The sequence below is a fragment of the Accipiter gentilis genome, chromosome 29, assembly GCF_929443795.1.
Source record: "Accipiter gentilis chromosome 29, bAccGen1.1, whole genome shotgun sequence".
In the NCBI taxonomy this organism is placed as follows: Eukaryota; Metazoa; Chordata; class Aves; order Accipitriformes; family Accipitridae; genus Astur; species Astur gentilis.
Genome location: NC_064908.1, coordinates 12,117,174 through 12,138,968, shown reverse-complemented (window position 1 = coordinate 12,138,968; position 21,795 = coordinate 12,117,174). Strand labels below are relative to the sequence as shown.

General features: G+C 42.3%; 1 protein-coding gene across 1 annotated transcript in view; it reads right to left on the bottom strand.

Moving 5' to 3' along the window:
• PAPPA (pappalysin 1) overlaps positions 1-21,795 on the bottom strand; it is a 180,803-nt gene that overhangs the window by 103,961 nt on the left and 55,047 nt on the right. The window contains exons 4-7 of the mRNA XM_049832511.1: positions 19,481-19,774; positions 15,226-15,418; positions 8,578-8,699; positions 2,470-2,977 (exon numbers count right to left, since the gene is read on the bottom strand). Coding sequence (XP_049688468.1) covers positions 2,470-2,977; positions 8,578-8,699; positions 15,226-15,418; positions 19,481-19,774 — 1,117 coding nt within the window. The remainder of the gene's footprint in view (positions 1-2,469; positions 2,978-8,577; positions 8,700-15,225; positions 15,419-19,480; positions 19,775-21,795) is intronic.

Sequence of the window (21,795 nt, the reverse complement as noted above, 5' to 3'; positions counted from 1 at the left end):
ATAGAACATGTGGGGGTGTCATTTTATTTAATATGGAAAACATGCAAAAGCTTAAAGGAGGGGTGACTGGCTTGGGGCTTACAGAGAGATAAAGGGGCTGCAAAGTCTGGTTGCACAGATATGCTGAATTCCAGCTGTACAGAATGAGACAACAGGCAGATGCAAAAAGGTCGAGAGAGATTGCATTTACCTCTACATAAATAAATAAATAAATAAATAAACATATATATATATATGCAGGAGCATAGCCCAAGACCTCTGTCCCTGACTTCCCTGAAGCATCTTCCCTCCTGTCTGCTTACAGAGTATAAAGATTGTGGCTACTCTTTGCACAAGGTGCTAATGGAAAATTCATCTTGCCTTTGCCTCTACCATATAACCACAACCCCGTGCAGAGTTTCAGTGAGTTTGCTGCATCTCAAGGTGCAGCTCAGCAGCAGCCTGGACATACAGCATGAGCCTACGAATCTGCATGACCCCCCATCACCAGAGCATACAGATCAGTGCTGTGCACGTATGCATATTAGGATAAAAAAATCACCCCACTTTTCAAAATTTCAAACACATGCAGAAGTCTTGAATCAAAACCAACTATGAGTGCTTAAGAATCTGCATCTTTGACTCCTCACCCAGTGACTAAAAACTTCATTTTAGCGTTCCAAGTGTCTCATCACAGCTCACTGGCAGGATTTTCCCTGTAGTCCCTGGAAAGACACAGACAACCTGAGGCCAGCTAGACTAGAGGGTTTGGTTAGGTTGGCTGTGTCAGCCTCCAAGAGCACCCGTTTCTGTCTACTGATCACAGGAAGAGCCCAGAAAGACTAACGTAAAATTTATGTCTGATTTGTAGCTGGCTATGTAACTAGGTGAGACATTCAGACAGGTACAGTAATGTTACCCCAAGTAGTTTATTCAATGACGCGCAGGAAAATTGTCATTAATCCCTGGCTACTGATTTAATTATTAGAGCACCCTTTCACTTCAGCTAGCTATAAGCTAGAAGTGACCCACAAAATCATAATAAAAGACAAGGGAATAGAACTCAGAATACAAGTAATGTTTTGGGCTTTTCTTTTCTTCTTCTTCTTTGTTGTTTTTTATTTTCACAATTTGTTATGAACTCAAAACTGGACCTGTTTCCGTGGGAACTTGTGCTAAGGTATGCAAATATTTCAAACCAAACCAGTCCCATTTTCCAATGAGAGTGGGCCAGGTTTCAAGCAAAGATGCTTTCACAGCAAAACCATGGGAAAATTCACCATTTTCCATGTTTCCAATATGCCAATATTCATCTTCTGTAGAGTGCCAGCAATTGTTGGAACAAGGCTACAACCCAAGAAAGCACTTAAGCACATGCTTAACTTTCAGCACAGGAGTAACCTCAGTGATGTCCTGGGTCTTGTTTTTATATTCACTATTGTTAGTTACCTTGAATTTTTAAATCCGTAGGGACATTTTGCATCTTCTGAGCTGTGTAATTCGGCCATGAAAGGGATGGTAGCTCATGATTACTGAATTGTTAATTAATCACTTTTATTATATTTAAATATGCTTTAGAAGACCATAATGATGTATACTTCCTTGATATTAGCTGTACTAATTAGATCATCTTTTCTAAATTAGAGTGCAGTTTTCTTAGCAGGTTTCCTTTTATCTGGTGTTCATTTTTCAAAAGAGCTTCATGTTGTTCCCACAGATGAGTGAATCATTTCCAGGGAGTTGTGTTATGCAAAAGATGTTTTTCTTGCTGCTGTAGAATGCCTACGGGTAGATCATGGATCTCCTTGAAATTGTTAAATATTTTGAAGTTGGACTTTCCTCAACAATCATACGTTCCTTGACTAGATGAGCATAACTGCATCTGGGATGAAACTCAGTCCCTACAACAAACTAGTGCATTACAATGTTAGAACAATCCCACTCCAATACAATTTGTTTTAGTGACACATGAAAGCAGAAAATGAAAGTGGCTGAAATACATTTATATATCTGAACATGCAAGTGTATTTTTTTGCATTCTTTCTTTAGCACTTAATGGGTGCTCCAGCACTGAAAGCCATTCTGTCTCCTTCTCCATCAAAATATTACTTTCAAAAGATTTCTAAGGAAGTTATAATCATGTTACTCCAGAGGTCCTAATTTAGGTTATCTTAAACATTTAACGTATCATAGCTCAAGTTTGCAATATCCTTTCTGGTTACACAAAGCCTGAATTTCATGTCTCTGCACAACTAGCCTGGAAATGTCTCAAAATCTTTCCACGAAATCTCAGGCTATTTCACTTGAGTGTTATGTTCCTGGTTCCAGAGAGAAATTATGAGAATATCCTCCCTTGGTGATACTTGGTACATCTATCTAGTTTAAAATCCTAACAATCAATTGTGATGCTGGACATTAACAAGATGCAAAGAACAGGTTATTGTTTTTCTCTGAACAAGTCTATTCAGCTCTCTGGAAAGCAGTACTTACGTGTCGACAAATCTCCTGCCAAGGTTTGAGATGACAACTGGAGATCCAGACTGGAAAGGGGGGTCCCGAACCACTTTGTACTGGATGGGTTTGCAGTCCGCACACAGCGTGCTGTGGGGGACAGAGCTCAGCATGGCAGCATCAATTTCCAGGTGCTCATCCAGAGTGTAGATCTGGATCCCGTACACCTCCTCACCCACTTGTCCTGCATCCAGCTTTATGGTCAATGGGATGTCACAGAAGACATTCTGCGGCCCGAGAGAAATGTTCTTCCCGCTGATGGTGAGCAACTTGATGTCATTCACCGCTCCGCTGGAGTCCCAGTCTGGCGAAACAAATGTCACCCAGACTGTGAGGGACTCTGGAGTCAGGGGATAACGAAACTCCAGCTGCAGGTAGCAGCCCTGAGGCTCAGGACAGGCTGGGGGCACCGTGTGTTGGTTGACTGCTGAGTTGGGACTCCATGTTCTGACACTGGATTTACAAGGCTGCTCAACATCAGGGTGCCCTGGAAAGAAAGAAGGAAGCAAAGACAGGGCACAAAAGAAGTTAGAGAACATGAGTTATCATTGGCATCAGTCTTGAAAGACAAACTGGTTGCAGGAGAGCATATCTGTGCAGGAAACTAATTATTTACTTGAGCAGAACAGGCATGGCCCGCATGGAGAGGAGGAATATAATGCCAACGTCTCCTGGCTGGGCGAGAGACACAAACCCAGTTTAAGTGCCCAGCTGGACCAGACACCACACAACACACACTGTGCCAGTGCATCTGGTCCTGCATTTCCTATTTCTAGTGCCTTCCCCTGTGCCAAACAATGATATTTTCTACCCCTTCCACTTGGTACTTTACCTGATAAACAGAGTCACTTTGCCTTCAGTTCACCCCCGTGCTCCTACTTATTTCCTTGCCTCTCACTCTAAAATACAACCTTTTTCTTTTTAACAAAGACAAGAAAAGAGCTTTTGTTCACTCCAAGAAGCTATTGCACTGTGCTGTTGAGGGGCAACTCCTATGCCACTTACGGACTAGTCTAGCACATCATGTAAAAGACCCCTTTCTTTGGAGGCGCATGGAGCACAGGTCTGAGCTGCCTCTTTGCACTCGTTGTGATGAAACAACAGGCACTTTACTCTTACATTTCTCACCGTTGGCTATGTTCAACTACATGGGAGGTATTACTAAAAACTAATGAAAGCCACAATGCTTACTGGGTTCCCAAATACTATGGTAACATTACAATTTGGCACAGAGTCATGGACTGCAAGATCCAGAGAGGTCAGATGGGTGGAACAGTTGGTAACAGAATCCAGTGAGAGCTATAAATTCCCTCTTCCTTCCCAAATAATCACACGGAAAGGGAGCAAGCAGGACAGGGAGAAGGCAAAGTACAGAAAAGAAGAAAGGGGAAAGTAAAGATAAAGAAAGGTAATGAGAGGAGAGAAATGGAGAAGGCAGATAAAAAAAAGAGAGCACAGCTGTTTGCAACTGAGGAAGAAAGCAAGATAAAGCACTGGGCAAACATGAACAAACAGGACATCACTACTAATTCAAAGAGAAAAGGGCAATGTGTGAAGGTTATTCTTATTGTCTGTGATCCAATGAAGTGTTAGAAATGTGCCTCTTTTGTCAAGGATAAACAGCGCAGGGAATTCTCCTGTTCATACCAAATGAACCCAGATGCAGAATAGATTGCCTGGTATCTGAGGCAGTCCTCCCCACGATCCAATGCAATTGTCCTGCAGATGCACAACTTTTCATGCTTCTCCCTCACCCGCACATACCCCATAGGCCTCCTCTCCTCCTTGCATGCCACAGAGTAGTGGGAATGCCACTAACCTCAGCATCTGGAGAGACCACAGCAGCAATATATTTTGAAGAAAGCCAGAGTTCCATTTAACACGCTCATGTTTCGCCCCCCCCCCCCCCCGCTTATCCTCCCCCAGCAAGCTTGCAAGTACTGTGTATAATCATTCTGAGTAGCAAATACCCCATTCGACTCACGTTATCTCACAACATTTGCTGCCGTCCGCATGTGCTTGTCTGGGCCCTCCAATGACTTTCTCACAGACTCACAGCAAGCTCCTGACTGCAGCCCTAAGAAGGTGGTTTTTAACCCCAGTATCTCAGAGGGCTTTGGAGAGATCTATGAATCTTACCGCTACCATCTCGCAGATAAGAAAATGGAGCTGATTAATGGCTCTCAGCCTAGTACGTTTTCAAAAGTGGTCTCCACTTGGGTTCCTGCAAATTCACCTCTGCCAGTTCAAGGCCTTTGTAAGACTGAAATAGTGAATAAACCTACATGTTTTGGTAGATCAGGGTGTGATCTCTGGCGTTACATGAATTGGACTCAGCCTCCAGGGAGTTTAATGCAGATCATTACCCCAAAATGGGAGCTTGATTGTAGTCATCCATAGACTAAAAACCTCAATGAAGTTGAGATAAAGAGACTCCTTCTTAAATATCATCAAACACTTAGACCTGGGTAAGAAAAATTCATTTAATTGTGGAAGAGGATGGAAACCTTATTCCATGTAACTCTGGATTTCTAGAGATAGGTAAATACTATGAAAATTGCAAATATTTGTATATAAAAAGAAATGGCACAGTAGTTATTCTGCCCCATGCACTTAGGTTCTGAAAGTCCTTCAGCTCATGAGATAGTCAGCAAGATCCGTCATAGAACAGCATCTCGTACAACATCATGTCTTGCCTAACACAAAATGTGAATGTGAGGTTTGTGAGGATAAGCCAAATGGTTAGAGAGCAAGGATGGCAGGCTGGGAGAGACGCTTCCCCCAAAACATCGGCCACAGCCTGGTATGTCAACGCAAGCCTTCATCATGCAGTTAAGTGAAGCGGCTGGGATGAATGCCCCTCCATTGCCCTGGCACATGGAGAGAGACTTGACACACTTGTACAGGGAGGCCAGCTAGAATCAGCTGCCTTTTGGGATGCAGTCACTGTCACAACTACAACTCACCTGCCACACTTCTTAGCCAGTCAAGACAAAGGAACCATCCAGTAGGACTCTAATGTCCAACTGAGACAATTCCACTTGCAAATACAGAGTGAATTGCTCTTGAGTGAAATATTGGCCACTGGGAAAGGCAGAGCACTAAAGCAGCCTAAGGCAGCAAAATTTTTTATTATATTCTCATACTTCTCTTAGTCAATAATGAGCCAGGCAGTAGGAATTGACTGATATATGCATATATTGCACAGTAAGCAAAGGTACTTACTTGGGTTTGAGCCAAAATCACCTTTCATATATAAAAAACCCCTTTGACCAAGTTGTGGAGGAGCTGTAAGGTTTGTTTATCTAGCTGGTGTCGCTGGTGAGAATCCAGGTAGGTTAGAGCTTTCTTGCTCTACGGTGAAGGTAAGGAGTAAATCAGAACTGCCTGATCTCCAGTGCCTTCCCACAACCACTGCCAAGGAGCAAACAGCCCCTCATGCAAGGGGCACAACTGGCTGAGAAAGAATCACAAAATATCTCAGGCCGGGGGATTGGACCCTGCTGTGCTCAGGCACAAGCAGGGCACTAGGAAGGACACAGTCCCCACGGCAGACTTTTGCAATGGGCACGGCTCACACGTAGTCCAGAACCCAACTGGTGTCAGCTACCTGGGGTAACTGTGCAGCCTAACAATGCTATGAGGCCTCAGGAAAATGAAATCACACCAAGCAGGTTCAGAGCTGCTTCAGAGACACGTGAGAAATGTGGTTTTCTGGTAAGAAGCTGGATGAGTACTACGAAACATTTTCCATGAGTGTCGTCTCAAATTTTAAAATGAGTTCATTTTGGCCATGCTTACGCCTCTTTCGTATTCACTTTCCATGAACATTCAAGCAGTGGAGATTTACACACATGAATGCTTGCAGAAAGTGAACTTAAAGCTTGCATGCTTGAGTACTCACAGATAGACAATTAAAGAAGCCAGACAATGATCTAACTGTGCTATTTGTAACTCAGACCAAGTGCAAATAGGCAGAGATCCTGAATGTCAGGGAGTGTGGTAGTGATGACAGAAAATTACACAGCAACAAATACCATACACTTGGTGTATTTTCTACCCTAAAGTGGAGACAACTTATTAACGTAGTAAGAGGATAGGATTCCCAAATTTTCTTTCCAGAGCAATGGCACAACAGCAATTGAATGAGACAGATAAGGATCAGACTGCACCCTTCATAGTTAAGAACATGCAGGCACACACTGTAAGAAGAGGAAATTAAATGCAAAATGCAGCTGAGTAATAAATCTTAGAGTAGCTTAGTTTCTCTAGGAATGATGCCGCTGGCAAGACGTGTGAGATCTAGAAGTTTTCAAATCAGAGCACGTTGGAGAAATTTTGACGGAACTGCATATCTCAATGGATATGCAGTTCTTTCAAAATGAAAACACTTTGCAAAATTGGGTTTATTTGGCCACAATTTTATTCTGGAAGAGAAAATGGGAAGAAAGTTCTAACAATATTGGAACATTGTGTTTTGACATTTTTGGAAGAAATCGTTTCACTTTTGCATTTTGAAACACTTTTCATTTTGATATTAAAATTTTCTTTTGCCCTGGATTATATACTAAAAGGGGATATTTTCAAATGTCATAATTTAACCAAAGTTCATGGAAGAGGAATTATATGAGCTAAACAAAACATTTTGGCCAGCCTCAAACACTTTTTGTTTTTAATTTTCCTTCATGGAGAATTTCAAAAGTTTCAGGTTTTGTTCCAAACGAAACCATGTTTCAAAGCCTTGTAATCCTTGGCTAAGTGGAAATTCCACCTTCCACCCTGCACTACTACTGCAAGCGGTCCAAACTTCACTAATTCTGTTTACTTGACAATCCAGTCACACGCATAGCCGGAGCACTGTTTCCCAGACCAAGGCTCTGGAACAACATCCACCCAAGGGGCAGGTGTGCTCTGTGCTGTGCCTGGCAGCCTTGGCCCTTGGATGTCCAAACTGGGGGGGGTGAGTTGCAGTGAACCACAACCTCTGTTGGGCCCCCACCCCGGGAGGTGGGTGCAGGCGGCAGAAGACACTTGCCCACACATCTTGTCCCACACACACAGCAGGGACGCAGCTTGCTGCACATGCTGACCTTAGGACTAGGGAGGGCTCCTGGGTGCCAGCACTGCATATATCACCATATTAGCTTACAAATAATCTTCCTTGTAGAATAACTCCCATGTACTCTAGCTGCAGGACAGAGAAGCCCTTAATGTAAGGAGGTATTTGTATAATGAGTTTGCAAAATCCAGGGATTGGCCTTTGAGTTCACTGAGCCCACCTGTGTGTTTACAGTGAAGTCTGGGCCCAGAGTGTGCTGCTCCCAAAGGAATGGCTCGTGATGGACGTATTGAAATAATATTCTGCTCTTTCCAAACCATAATTTGTGATTACTGACCTCTGCCTGGTATAATCTTAAATATGCTCTACCATATCCACCTACTTAAATAATGGAAGGTACATACGGAGGGGAGGTAATGATGGAGTTCTAATGGCATTGCACGGCTAGCTCTGCAGACCAGTCTCCCTCCAATGTGCTCTAAGAGGAGCAGTAAGTGTGAGTTGCAAAACACCCTGAACTAGACTGGGCTTGACGTAATCACTTGCGTTCATGCTGCAGAGTACCTGCCCAAAGGGCAATCTCCACTTTCAGCCTGTCTGCTGCTGCAGCCCGTTACGATTCAATGCAAAAGAAAGCAGCAGAAATCAGGCCCAAATAAATAACATGCAATTCTTCACTTTCAGAGTTGGAGTAGAAGGAGTAAACAGCTCCCCTGAGGAATTAATCTGGCAGATGTGAATGGTCAGCATTTCTTGGCACTCCACTGCTTTCTGAAATTCAGGTTCAGCTCCCAGAATTCATTTAATTCATGGGCAGGGTCAGGACATGGGGGCCAAAACACAGGTATTTCAGCCAGCGGCATTACTTCAGGGCACAGCATATTCATGTGTCCTCTATTTTTGTTCGTGCTACATACAGGTATAATCAGTCGCTCTCTCCCAGATTTTCCCACCGTCTTTGTGGCTCTCCTTTTGCTCTGGCCCGTCTTCTCCCCCACCACGTCTTTGTCCCCAGCCCTGTGACTCACCTTCTGCTTCCCGTGGGCTCCAGTGCCCTGAGGGATCGCAGGGCATCGGAGAAGAGGCGCTGAAGGCATACTGGACCAGGACTCTTCCTTCCGCACACAGATCACATGCTGATCCCACTTCTCTAGGAGGCCAGGAAAACAGGAAAACACACCAACTTAGTAACAGCTGAATGAGCTGCTTATTCAACTACATTAAAAGCAGTAAGACTTAGAATTCAGTACCACTTAACCCTCTTTTCTCAAGGCACTGACAAGAGTGTTTTCTGACGCTGACCTTCTGTAGGTTTGGGCTAACAGCCTGTGTAGACAGCATCTGTGAGTCCGCCATCCAACACAAATGACAGCAACCTGTGAAATCACACTCAGCTATACACTTTTTTTTGTTGTTCCCCTGCACTACAACTGGATCAAACCCTGACAAAAGAAAATATATGTTGCTTAGTGGTTAGTGCAGAGAAAACGGCCTTAGGAGATTTCAGATCTATTTCTGCTCCCACCATGGATTTATTGCTTGAACTTGTAGTATCTTCAGGATTGTGAAGGCCTTGGGCTTACTGGTGATTAGAGGAGAGGGTAAAGTCCCAGGCTTTGAGAACATCAGACAGAGCTGCTCTGCGAAGCACAGCTTTGTTAAGTATGCAAGGACCTGCTTTTGGAGGTGTATCACAGCCCAGATCATTACAAGCCTGGAAAAGGGGTGGGTTATGAACATACATAAAAGAACATGACCTTAATCCTTTTCGCAGGGGAAACTGGATTTGATACCTGGCAGCTTTGGCACCAGTAGATGGCTTTTTCTGAATTGGAACAGCTTATGGGTACATGCCATCAGATGGCATCACATGGCATTAAGAAAGGCACTGCCCAATACCAACATTACTTCACCTACACAATACATCTAATACCAGCTACTGTCAATAAAGTACTATCAGCAGAAGTGGTTAAACAGGAAAACCCAGTTAAATGCTGATTCACAAATACTTTTGCTAATACATTCACAAGATCAGTGTTTAAGCTGATGTAGACTGGATTAACGCTAATATCTTCCATAACATGATGCTGATTTATATCAGCTAAGGATGTAACTCACACAGTTCAGCTCTATGTTCCTTAGGGTGACAAAATTTGGAACCGTGTATGACTTGGAATGTGTGGTTATTCATCCTAGTAAGTTGCTTATTATTTAGAATTCAGTATTCGGCTTTAAGGAATGCTGCCCACTCAAAAAGAAAGGAAAAAAAAAATTGTCTTAATGATTAAATGCACCTAGGAAAGGACAGAAGTTTTAGGCAAACAGTTTGTGCGTAACCCATAGTGTACTCTCTAAGCTACCCAAGTAAGTGTGGATTGAGTCATCAATTATTATAATCAGCTATGCAAATTTTAACCATCTCCCATTGCGCAATTTATTTCAGCACTGCTTTGCGAAGGGCACTGTGATCCTCAGGCAGAAGTTATTTTGGATCCTCAGCGAGGACACCGGGACTGTAAATTTACTCTCACAGCCCTTCCAGGCTGTGCGATCTCCTTTCCCTTTGGTGGTAGGGACAACACACGCTCAGCTGCTCCACAGCTTAGCATCTCCTATGACAGGGATCTATTTGAAAGTCAACTTTCTGTTGGCTTAATTAGGCGGAAGCATGGATTGTCAACAGGGGGGACTTGGAATGAAATCAGTGGTGCAACTCGTATCCATTTCAATATGGCCCACAGCCACCCCTACAAAGAAGAGGTAAATGATTGAACTCTCAGGCAGTGCAGAAAGGGATGCACCTGCTGAAAACATCTGAAGAATAAAATGTGGCAATGGGGTAGAATAAAGAAGAGGGAAGCAGAGGTGCCTTTGCCTTCTTCCTTGCACAATCTGTAACACTGGTAATGAACAAATATGGGCATGTTGAGAGTAACTTCTCTCTCTGTCTCACTTCACCCACCTGCACGATTGGTATGACACTGCCTCCCTACTTCATTTCTCAGCTGTCTGTTTAGCAGTGGTTTAAGTGTCTAACTCAGCCTGCCTAAATCATATATGCAAAAAAAAAATCAAGAATCCAGAATAAAAGGTACTGAGAAATCAAAATGTAGAATTATTATTTTGCAGTTGTTTTTCAGACACATCCACCAACAGTAAGGATAGAAGTCCCTGCAATAACAATCTTTCAGTTTCTCTACAAAGAGACTCCTGCATTAGCACTTGGTCCTGGATGAGGACAGGGCTTTGAAAGCCAAGTTTCCACAATTAGGACTGCTTTTTACTCAAATTAGCAGCTATACAATTTCATCACAGGCTGCCATGGTGGAAAAAACTGTAGGCTTATGGACAAACATTTCCTTTTACCAGCAAGGACTTGGAGGTAAGAGAAATCACAAGGAGCATCATGTGGGAAAGACTATGAGCAAACTTTCTCTTTTTACTTTTCCAATTTGGGAGCCAAACTCAACCCTGATGTAACTCCACTGGCTGAAAGGAGTTACACAGGGGATGACTCCTGGGTTAAAGTTTTTGGTCTGCAGACTCTTGCACACAAATCCTACAAACAGCCACGAATGTCAAAACTAATTATGGAATTGCATTTACAGGCTTATGAAAATCTAAGCCAGATCCTTACACCTTATGCAGCCACTGAGATCAAGACAAAATGAGCGTAAATTGGTTCAAAACACTATTAATTAGGAACGATAGCATATCTGACACCTTATACACCGGTGCACATGACTCCCCAAAGTGCAGGGTAATGGAAAATCTAGACTTCTCTGTTTTCTAATAAGCCAAGTACTGGGGAAATTCCAGCTTATGAAGTTCAGAGCGCAGGAGGAATTCATTCCTACAGCATGATATTTCAGTGAAGTGGATTCAAAATCTAAAGATTACTAGTGAAAAACAGACAATTCTCTTCAGGGCCAGCACCAGTTCAGTGGGCAACTCAAAACCAGTAAAAATCTTTCATTCCTTTCAGTAAAAAGTGCCTGTTTTCAGGCTAAATTGTGTCTGCTTACTTGAAATTCAGAATTGGTGCTCTCCCCTCTAAGGCACTGAAACTTCTCAGCAAGGTTTAAGCAAGCGATTATCAAGCCCAGCCATCTAGATCTGGGACACCATACTGACCAAAATACTTGCTTGCCAACAATGAGATAGCATCAGATTCATGGAAATTAATGCAGTCACCTCAGTGAAAACTTGGAAGAGCAGATGCATGCAAAGTTTTCTGTCCAAGCAGAATTTGCTGCAGAGCCCTATTACAATAACTGTTTACATCCTGCCTACGCATATCAAACAGGAGGCGCATGAATGGATGCTTAGCGACAGCAGATGAACGCATCTAATAGATGCAGTCAGGAAATGAATAGAGTTTTCTTTTTCTCACTTGTTTTCACTTGTTTTGTTGGCTCTATTATTATTTTATTATTACATATTATTATATGCTCATGCGACATTTTTCTTGCTTTTTTTTTAATGGGAAGATGGAGAATGGGAAGTATTCCAATCCCGTGTGTAGGAGCTACAAGAAGAAATGCTGGTTCTTGATATATTTGATTATTAGAGATGTTTAGAAGCTCAACCAGCTGCTGGAGTTTAGGGTCAAACACATGTTGGCAAATTTGTGTGCAGGTAGATGACCCTCTAATATAGAAGACATCAATTGAACACACTAAATAGGTAAGGAGGGTCTGTTGCAGCTTATGTAGCTACTCTTGCTAAGGTGTGAGGACACAGGATAGCCAACCCCAAATTTACAAGAACTATGCGTTAGCGTTACTCTCCGTCCCCGAATCCACATAATTAATCATGTAATTTCTAGAACCAAGGCCCTAAGAGAAAAGCACCTAATACTGTGGCACCTGTGACAAAGTTGCATCTGAGCAGGGAAAAAGAACATGGTCTTTACTTCCATGCTTCATCTCGCTTAAACCACAGACCCATCAGGACTTCAACCACAGATGTAGCCAGCCCAGTGTTACATTTTTAAACACAAGGCTAAATTTTCCCTTCCTGACTTTCATTAAGCAGAGGTCACTGCCTATGCACAGCTCTAGAGAATAAAAGGGACATAAAAGGAACTTGAGTTACACTGAGCACGCCTAGAGTAGCATTGTAATTTGAATCAGGAGCGAGCTTTTGAAGTGAAACTCTCCATCTTCCCCACTTGCAGCACTCAGAGCAGTCCTGGAGCATGGAAGCTGGACCCTGTTCTGCCTGAAACAGAGTGGAGATGTGCTCCGGGACCACACCTGATGTGCTCCAACTGCTGATGCCATGAGGCCAGGCTAGAGCTAGGCTGAAACACCCCCCCCAAACCCCTACAGTGTTGACGTCAGGTCTTCATTAACAACTGTTTTGCGCTAGAGATCTACTTATATTGGGCCACAATACTTGCTAATGTAGCCAGAGCCATTCATCCTTTTAAGGCCCTTTTAGACTGTCAAAACAGCATGGAAGGGGCCTCTGTGCATTAGAAACCAGGCCCAAGGCACTCAGCAGTTGAGTATCAGTCTTCTGTTTTTTACATGAATAGTCCCATTGAAGTGAATGAGTTTATTCATTCAAGTGAGGCAAGTAAAATTTGGGCCATGGTGTGCACTTTGTGTAAAAATATCTGCAAAGTTTTACAGTATTCCCACACACAGATAAGATTATACTTGGCCAATTTTACCTCCTACTTGTCTTGCACAGTGACCCAATTTTACAAATTGATACAGGCATGTATCTCTAAACGAGCAGCGCTGGACATATCAGTACTGGAAGTTCAGCATGTGAGGTTTTCCAGTATTAGTCACTATGATACTGCTATCATCCTTGTTTTGATTAATATCTCAGAAATTTGAGCATGGTTTAGACAGGATCATTTATATATTTCAGTGACATTTTTAAATGGTCACAGCAACATTTCTGTATCTGTTGGCACTGGGGATCTCATTTTAACAAGGAATTGGACTCAAAGTATTTGAGGCTGTCTCTTTAAATCTCTTCAGTAATACCGAGCACACAGATTTGAAAACCCAAAGGACTTTTTTTTTTTCTAGAAAATCACTATTTATTTAACATATGATAACTCTGTTATGAAATTTCAGATTTAGCAAGCTATCCACTGTATGTTATTTAAGAAGCAACTAACTAGGGGTTATTAAGAACATATTGATTGAGTTATAAGAAATATGTAATAAAGTCATATTTGGTTACATAACAATTAACTCTGCATCAACGTGTTTTAAAAGGCAGATGGTATTTATTTAACACATGATAAGTATCTTCTGAAATCTAAATTAAATTGGAGAAACTTAATTTACCTAAAAATGATTATGGGCTAAAAAATTCTGAATTAATTTTCAGAACTTCACATAAGTCCTTTTCACACGTAGGGAATAAAGGGATTCAGTTGCAAAACTGCAATTAAAGCAAACACTGTTCAGAGCACAAGACCTCTCTATCAACTCGTAATATGATTTGATTGCCTTCCCCGTATTAATCTACAATAAAGGTGGAAAATCTTATCTGGGCAGAAAACAACAGCTATTTGCCTACTCAGATAAAGTGCAAGCTGGCCACTGAAATGGCCATGGTGTCCTAGTAGCGCTGGAAGGAGTTTCTTCCCTGATGGAGGCAGTGGCTTTCAAGGTGCTCTCACTGAACAAAGCAGCAGTGCTGAGACAGCTTTTTGGGTGCTAATATGCTTGTAAATTCGGCCTCCTGTGATACATACTGCTACAGTCCTGAAGGACATGCGAAGTTTGTTCTCTATAAAATAACAAAGCAAAAAGTGGAGAAGAAATGCAAACAGGGAAGTTGAGATAACGGTAATGCGAGAAGGTCAATCGTTTAGGAAGTTCTCTGCTAGGACTCCCATAGCTCCTGCAGCTCATCCAAGCGCTACGTAAGAGTATTTAGATGAACTATCCAGATGCTCAGGTCATCCTGGGGCAGAGTTGCTCCAGCTATGATCTGCAATGAGGTGCAACTCTCATCCAGAGCCCTACTTTCATTTAATTTTTCGTTATTGGTGCCACACATCTGCATGCCTATCAGACACGAACACACACACATACTCTGACCTACATGCTCTACTCAGGGTGCAGCAAGATGACACTTGAATGATATTCAGGGTTTTACGTCTTCGACTCTGCCTTGCTCAGTTCCCATCAGACCTGCAGCCCTGGGAAGGAGGCAGCATTTGTCCCTCTCCCCAGCCCTGCCACCTCCTTGCCCTGTGACACTCCACTGCTCATGAGCTCCGCGTTGTCATAGGAGTAGAAACAAGATTCACTTTGTCCTTGCAAAGGAAACTTGCAAGAGGAGGAGGGAGGAACGTGCAGGCAGAGCTGAAGCCCACAGGTATTTGTGAGCAGCAGTAACAGCAGGAGTCACAGGGCCAGAATCATTGATTGAAAATTCCTCCCATAACATATGGAAAAAGATTTGCCCTTTACATGGCAAATCAATGGCCCTCAACTGAGCGCTACAGGCTGAGAAAGGAAGAGCAGAAAACAGATCAATAACCTCCTCAGTATGAACCAATTTAGGAAAGAGCCTTAATCCAGACTGAGCACAGCACACGATAAAGCTGTGCTCCTGGAGAGAGGCCCCGGGTTGTTCCCCTAATTCTCCCCTTTCCCTTCAATTCAGTGCAAGAGTACAGAGCAGTGCGTGATCACCTTTCAAAGAAGTGGCCATCAATGGGCGGAAACCACTCCAGGGTGACCGAGGTGGAGGTCCGAGCAACAATCTGGGGAGCAATTGCAATAGGAGCCGGTTTCTTCGCGGGCTGCCAGCTCTGATAGACGAGGTCCAAGTAGCAGTGCATCCTGGCCACTTGGTTGGGCGTGAAGGAGTCGGTGCAGTCATCGTCTGAAATTAGAAGAGAAGCCACATCAACCACGCAGGAGATAAGGTGGGAGCAAGAGAAAGAATTACGACCCACTGAATGGCAGCTTCTTGCAAGGGCCGGGATAGGTTCTCGCAGCACTCAAAAGTTAATGGCCTGTGAACAAATTAGTGCAGTCATCACTCGTGGAGGAAGATGAAAGGAAACAAAAGTTAAAGAGGAAAAAATAAATCAGTAAACGTTCCCTCCTTCTGGTTCGGGATACCCAAGCACCTAGAGATCATCCCTAGATGAGACAGAGACACATGGAGGTGAAGAGACAAAAAGCCTCAGTGCAGCACCTTCTGGTCAGAATTGGGGCTACCAGTGTACCTCCGGCCTTAGAAGAATTTCAAGTCTTAAAGAATATCTCTGAGAGACGATAAAAGGGCAAAGGACAGCTAGTGTTAGCATAAAGCATTGACTGAGATTCATGCAAACTGTGTGCAATAGACGTTGACAAATTTCTTAGGTTAAAAGAACACAGTATTTTAAAAATACATATTTTTTTTAAAGTTCTTAAATTTTCTAACTAACAAATAAAAACATTCTGAAATATCAATATAAAAGAAAATAGTTACAAACACTGATTAAAAATGTAAATTTTTGGTGCGGTAAAATAACTTTATTTCTATTACAAATCTCCCCCATTACCATTATGATTCTAACCCTCTTCTGAACTTTTCATAAACATTTTTGATATTTCAAATTTCTTTATCATTCAAAATGGGGAAATAAGTTTCCTGGATAATTTCCCATAGATATCCATTTCTCATTTCATCTGATTTCCCCAAACATGATCTGGCAACAAGAACGCATCTAGAGCCCTCTGAACACCATACAACTTTACAACTACAACACCCCAGAGAAGTAGAAAATTATTATTTCTCTATTGCGCAGATCACAGAAGGAATAAATATGTTGTGCAGAGTCACCCAGAAAAACTATGCTGAAGAACTTGATGCTAGCACTTTAACCATTTTTCTGGTACTCTTCCCATCAGATGAAAAGCTCTTGAAAACACAGGGTGTTTCTTCACATGTGCCTGCAGAGTTCCTTGCCCAGTAAAGCTCAGTCCCAGATGGGACCTCTGCATGCTACTGCGATACAAACAACAATGACGGTTTTGCACAGGTCAAGTAATACACTTTTCTGGGAAAGATGCAGGTCACCGAAGGCTGTTCAGAGAGTTGCTTGTATGCGTGTATGTTGGCAGTTCAATATTGTAATAGCGTTACTAGATGATCTGATGTCTTCAAGCCCTGTGGAACTCAAGAGGAACGAAAAAATATGAATTTGCTCTAAAGAAAAGCGTGAATTCGCTGGCTAATTTAAAACCTTACCACATCTTCCCTGAGATGCAAGCAAAAGGGGACAGCTTCAGTTGGGATCCTGCTCAAACTAAAGTCCCAAATGCAGTCCCACCACAGTAAGGACATGTCAGTTCACATGTTCTCCTGCGTCTCTCCTAATTCTACTGAGCAGTGGACCTCCTCTTATCAAACATGCACAGCAGATAGACACCACCAGCTTGAAAATATCTACAAAACCCTGTGGGTATGCAAAAAGCTGCTTTAATACGACATCTCTGGATTTCCTCAATAATTATCGATGGTCTATCCCTGAGCATGCTGTAAAAGCCATAAATATTCTTCACGGAAGCACAGAAGGAGACAAAGGCCTTTAACAGCCATCATAAAGGAACAATAAAATATATATAGGACAAAGCAGTGAGACAATGGCACAGGAGAAAGATGACCTGCATTCTCAATCTGTTAAACATCAGCACAGGCTGTCCCCTTGGGGAGGGGAAAGGAGGAGAGGCAAGGGAGAAAGGTATTTCATGTGATCACTGGATTTCAAGAAAGGTTCAGGATCCTCAGATGAAGTAATAATTAGAGAAATTCAAGAGTCTTTGCTGCAAAGATTATTCCAACAGAATACAAAGGCAAAATTCCTGCTGATTTCATGGAGAGTGGTCTAAAAGACTAACTTACCCTTTTATTCAGGAACACCATGGCTATGTGGACTTGTAAAAATAATTTACAAGTCAAATTTCTCACACTTCTCGATCTTCTGGACATCATAACTTGTTATTTCAAAGAAAGAAAAGTTACCCTTTAAGTCAGTGCTTTGCTACAGAGCTGGGGGTAACCGAACAGAGGGAAGTTAGACAGAAAATCAAGCTGTATACAAGCAGCAAAACAAAAAGGAAAGAAAGGCAATGTTTAGAGCTGCATGACCTCAACCTAGATGTTTCAAAGGTATTTCTACAGCAATTTGATATCCTGATACATTTTTATTCCACTGGCAACAACAGAAAAGCAAATAGATTCATGCATGAGCTCTAGAGATGCCTATCATGTCGCTTCACTTAATTTTTTAAGAAAAAAAAAAAAAAAAAGGTTTCTGCTCAGAACACCAGCACATATTTAGCTCCCTATAGCAGATAGGTATCTCTGTCATCTGCCTCTCTGTCTCATCTCTTGAGAGAACTGGGAAGGCAACTTCTCATTGGAAGAAGAGACCTCAGCATTTTGAAACACACATGCGCTACCCCTTGTCACATACACACAAGCAGATTTGGTGGAGGTATATTGTCATCTGAAGTGGCACTGACTTATTTGTATGATGTTACCAGGAGGATGTATCAGGCAGTAAGACTTTCTGCCCTACCGCATGGACAAAAGTGCACAACATGTTGAGGAGTTGACTCAGTGCGTGTATGCTTGTCCCTGAAAACACCCTCTAAACAAACAGAAAAATAAAGAGAAAACTAAGCATCACTTTTAGCTAGTGCCATGAAGGGTATAAAAGCATTTGTTAGAAATAATTTCAATCTGTGCCCCAGATGACATTAAACACTTTGCTTCTCTACAGTTTTATTACAGAATAAGCACTCCTATGACCTTTTGAGTGGGCAATCTGTGTTTTTGCCTGGAGTATAAAGGTGCCCTTCAGTGGCTGTAAGTATATTGGTCACCTTTAAAATGTTGTTGATGCTGTCAGCTCAATGTCACAGACCTTCATCATGGCTAAACCCTGTGACCCCAAATAAGGCGAAATACGAGCCAAGGAATCCCTTGTTCTTTCCGGGAAATAATAGAGGATCCTTCAACTCTCCTTGAACTTCCAGGGGTGCAGCAAGGACCCCACCCCACCCTCATCCGATGGGCAAGGGTCACAGGAGCTCATGCCCTCTTTGCATTACGCTTTGTTGGTAGGAATGCCATGAACCAGCACCCCTGAGCAACACAGCTGTGCCTACAGAAGCCTGCAGAGTTATAACTAAAAAATTAGGCTTTTGCTTAAGCAAAATTATTCCTCTTGGAGGGGTGGTTTTACCGCACTGATATGGACCCTTTGTAGTTGCACTCCCAGCACAAACCAGCACAGCACACTGGTAGTCGTTGACCAGAAGAGCAACCCTGATCCAGGTACTATCCTAGTAGTCACACTCTAATCATGAAACTCAGATGTGAGTGATCCTAGCTGAACCACAGTGACTCCAAATCAAACAATAAACATGGTATTTGAACGGACGGACACCTGGAGGCACGAGCAGTGTCTCATTAAACATCTACCTATCACAGGTTTATCCTACAGCCTTGGTGGTATCAATATTCATCTGACATTCAATATCTCCTTGGGAGAGGGTAAACAATCTCTGAATTTGTGTTTTTCAAAGAACACCTCATAGATCAGGCACCCAGATCCCTGGGAAATAGGTTGTCAAATTTGCTGTAGAGCCTTTAGAAGCTGTTTTCTTAATGCTTATCTCATTTCTTCCCTCCCCCAAACCTTCTGCCTGGTATTCACAGACGCTATGTAAAGTTGGGAGAACTGGGGAAAAAACCAGAAGAACTGGAAGGGATTCCTAAGGCCATCAAATTTGATCCCTTGTCAAGCCTGGTCCTAAACCAATGGACACACATGTCAGCATAAAGCCCTGTATGAAATGGACTGCAGAAATCAGAGGTAATACTGTTATTCTTTGCTCTTGCCCAGCCACAGACACCAACAGCAAACCGAGGAAACCCAAGTACCTGCGTAGCTCATGAAGTTACTGAATGGCGTGTTTAGGAAACTGTGAAAACCGCATGTGTCATTGCCAGGTCCAGGATCCCCACACAGTTTGTGCTTAGGAGCAGGGTTGGTGTCACTGCAGAGGTCCCCAGTCTCGAAGGAGGGCTCAGTTTCCATGCACGGATCACTGCAGGAGAGGATCTCCGAGATTCCCCGGAAGACGTGATAGAGCCCCAGGCTGTGCCCAATTTCATGGATCATTGTGTGCGTGTGGCCAGGGATTCCATAGAAGGAGGGATTCAGCACAATACCACCTGCAAGGGGAAAAGAGAATAGCTTTTTGAACAATCAGGCACGTTGCCTGCTCAGAGAAAAGTTTAATCTCACCCTTAATCTGGGGCTCTAAGGATGAGGAATCGTGGGACAAAGCCCAACGTCCTAAACCAAAACCACACTGACAATCGGTCTTTCAACTGAATATGCTCAATTTGGTTTGTTAACCTAGAGAAAAATCTGTCATGCAATTACTTTATACTATGCAATTTCAAATAATTTAATGTGCTTAAAGAGAATGATTCTGCCCAGATAAGTGTAAGCAATGTATTTGATACCAAGAGTCAAACAAAACATACCTGGAGCACTCTTTGTATATTATCCCACATGGTAAAGATATAATAGAAGCCTATTAACTTCTGAAATGCCCTAAAAATTGCAGTAGGTTGCACCAATATTTGCAAACTAATAGCTGGACAAAGAAAACAGAATACACCCAAGGCTGGAACAGTTTTTGCAGAGTGTGCTCTGATCGTATAGACAGCTTTGAAGTAATCGTCAGAAACACACTCTGTTCATATACTCAGACAAGCCTAGTTTGATGTGAACTGCACAGTCCACTAATGAATATGCATAAGCCTAATGTGTCAAAAAATATGAAATCCTGGAATATAATAATTCTAAAAGAACTGCATGGTTATTAAATGTGCGCAAAGAAAACCAACAGTGATTTTTTTTGTTGTATGAATCATGGGATGTATCGATAAGCAAATGGTAAATTAGTGAGGCTTTACAGTATATTGAATTAATCATAAGAATTATATTTTTAGCTCAGCTAGCTATACCTTTGGATTTATGATACGCTTCTGATTTTCTGTATTATTGTTGACCTCAACTTTTCCAAGCCTTTTATTTAAAACTGTTTGTGTATACTGCCTACCATGAGAACAGGAGACTGCTCTGTAAAAGTTACAACAGGAAAATAAATCTTGGATATGGTATGCTAATAATTTATTGACAATAAGGACAGAAAAGGTTTTGGCAGGGGAAACTTTATCACTGACTGTAGTGCAGGGAAGATGAGATCACCAGGTTGTGAAGCAACATAGACTCTTCCTTCTTATCTATCTGGAGACTTGGTTGCAATAACCATAGAATTAGAGGAAAATAAGACCAAGAAGATCATAGGAAGTCATCTAAATTCCACTCTCAAACAACGCAGGACCAATTAGGTCTATACCATCTCTCACACATCTTGCCCTAACGTCTCTTTACAACCCCTGATGACATGACTGCCCCAGCAATCAATTTCAGCACTCAGTATCCTTACAGCTGCAAGGATTTAACTCACATCTAATCTGAATTGATTTTTTGGCAATTTAAGTTCATGACTTCAAGTCCTGCCTCACACGGATATGAAGAACAGAAGATTCTCCTCCCCTTTCATCAGCTTTTATGAGATTGTCATCATCCCCACTTTAGGCTCTTCTCCTTCAGTCTGAGTAACTATAATCCATTCAACCTTTCCTTGTAGCTCAATCCTTTTTCTAGACCTCCCCAACTGTTGTTCTCCTTTGGTCTTCCCAGTTGTCTCATCTTTTCCTCCAAGTACAGTGTCCAAACACAATACAGTATTCCAGCTGAAATTTATCAATGCTGAAGAGAGAGAGGAAGGACCACTTTGTATGTCCCCCAAGGACACGTGCAAAAATAGCAATAGAGAAAAGTCTTTCCCTTTGTGCATGGGCATGTGTGACTACACATGTGCAGTGGAGAGGAGTCACATGGGCATGTACAAATACATATATGGTAGTAAAAAAAAGAACTGAAAATTTAAATACAGACAAAGATTGACTAAAATCAATCACACTGCAACATCATGCCTGTTATGCCATATGTGGCATCTGCACAACCTTTTCACAGCACCAAACTGTTCCTTACAGTGGTTCTCCACAATTCCAATTAATCATATACAAACCCACCAGTATGCAGCCACTGCAATCCCCATGTTCCTTGTATCCCTCTCTCCCCCTTTATACAATACATGCTCTGATTCCTCTGG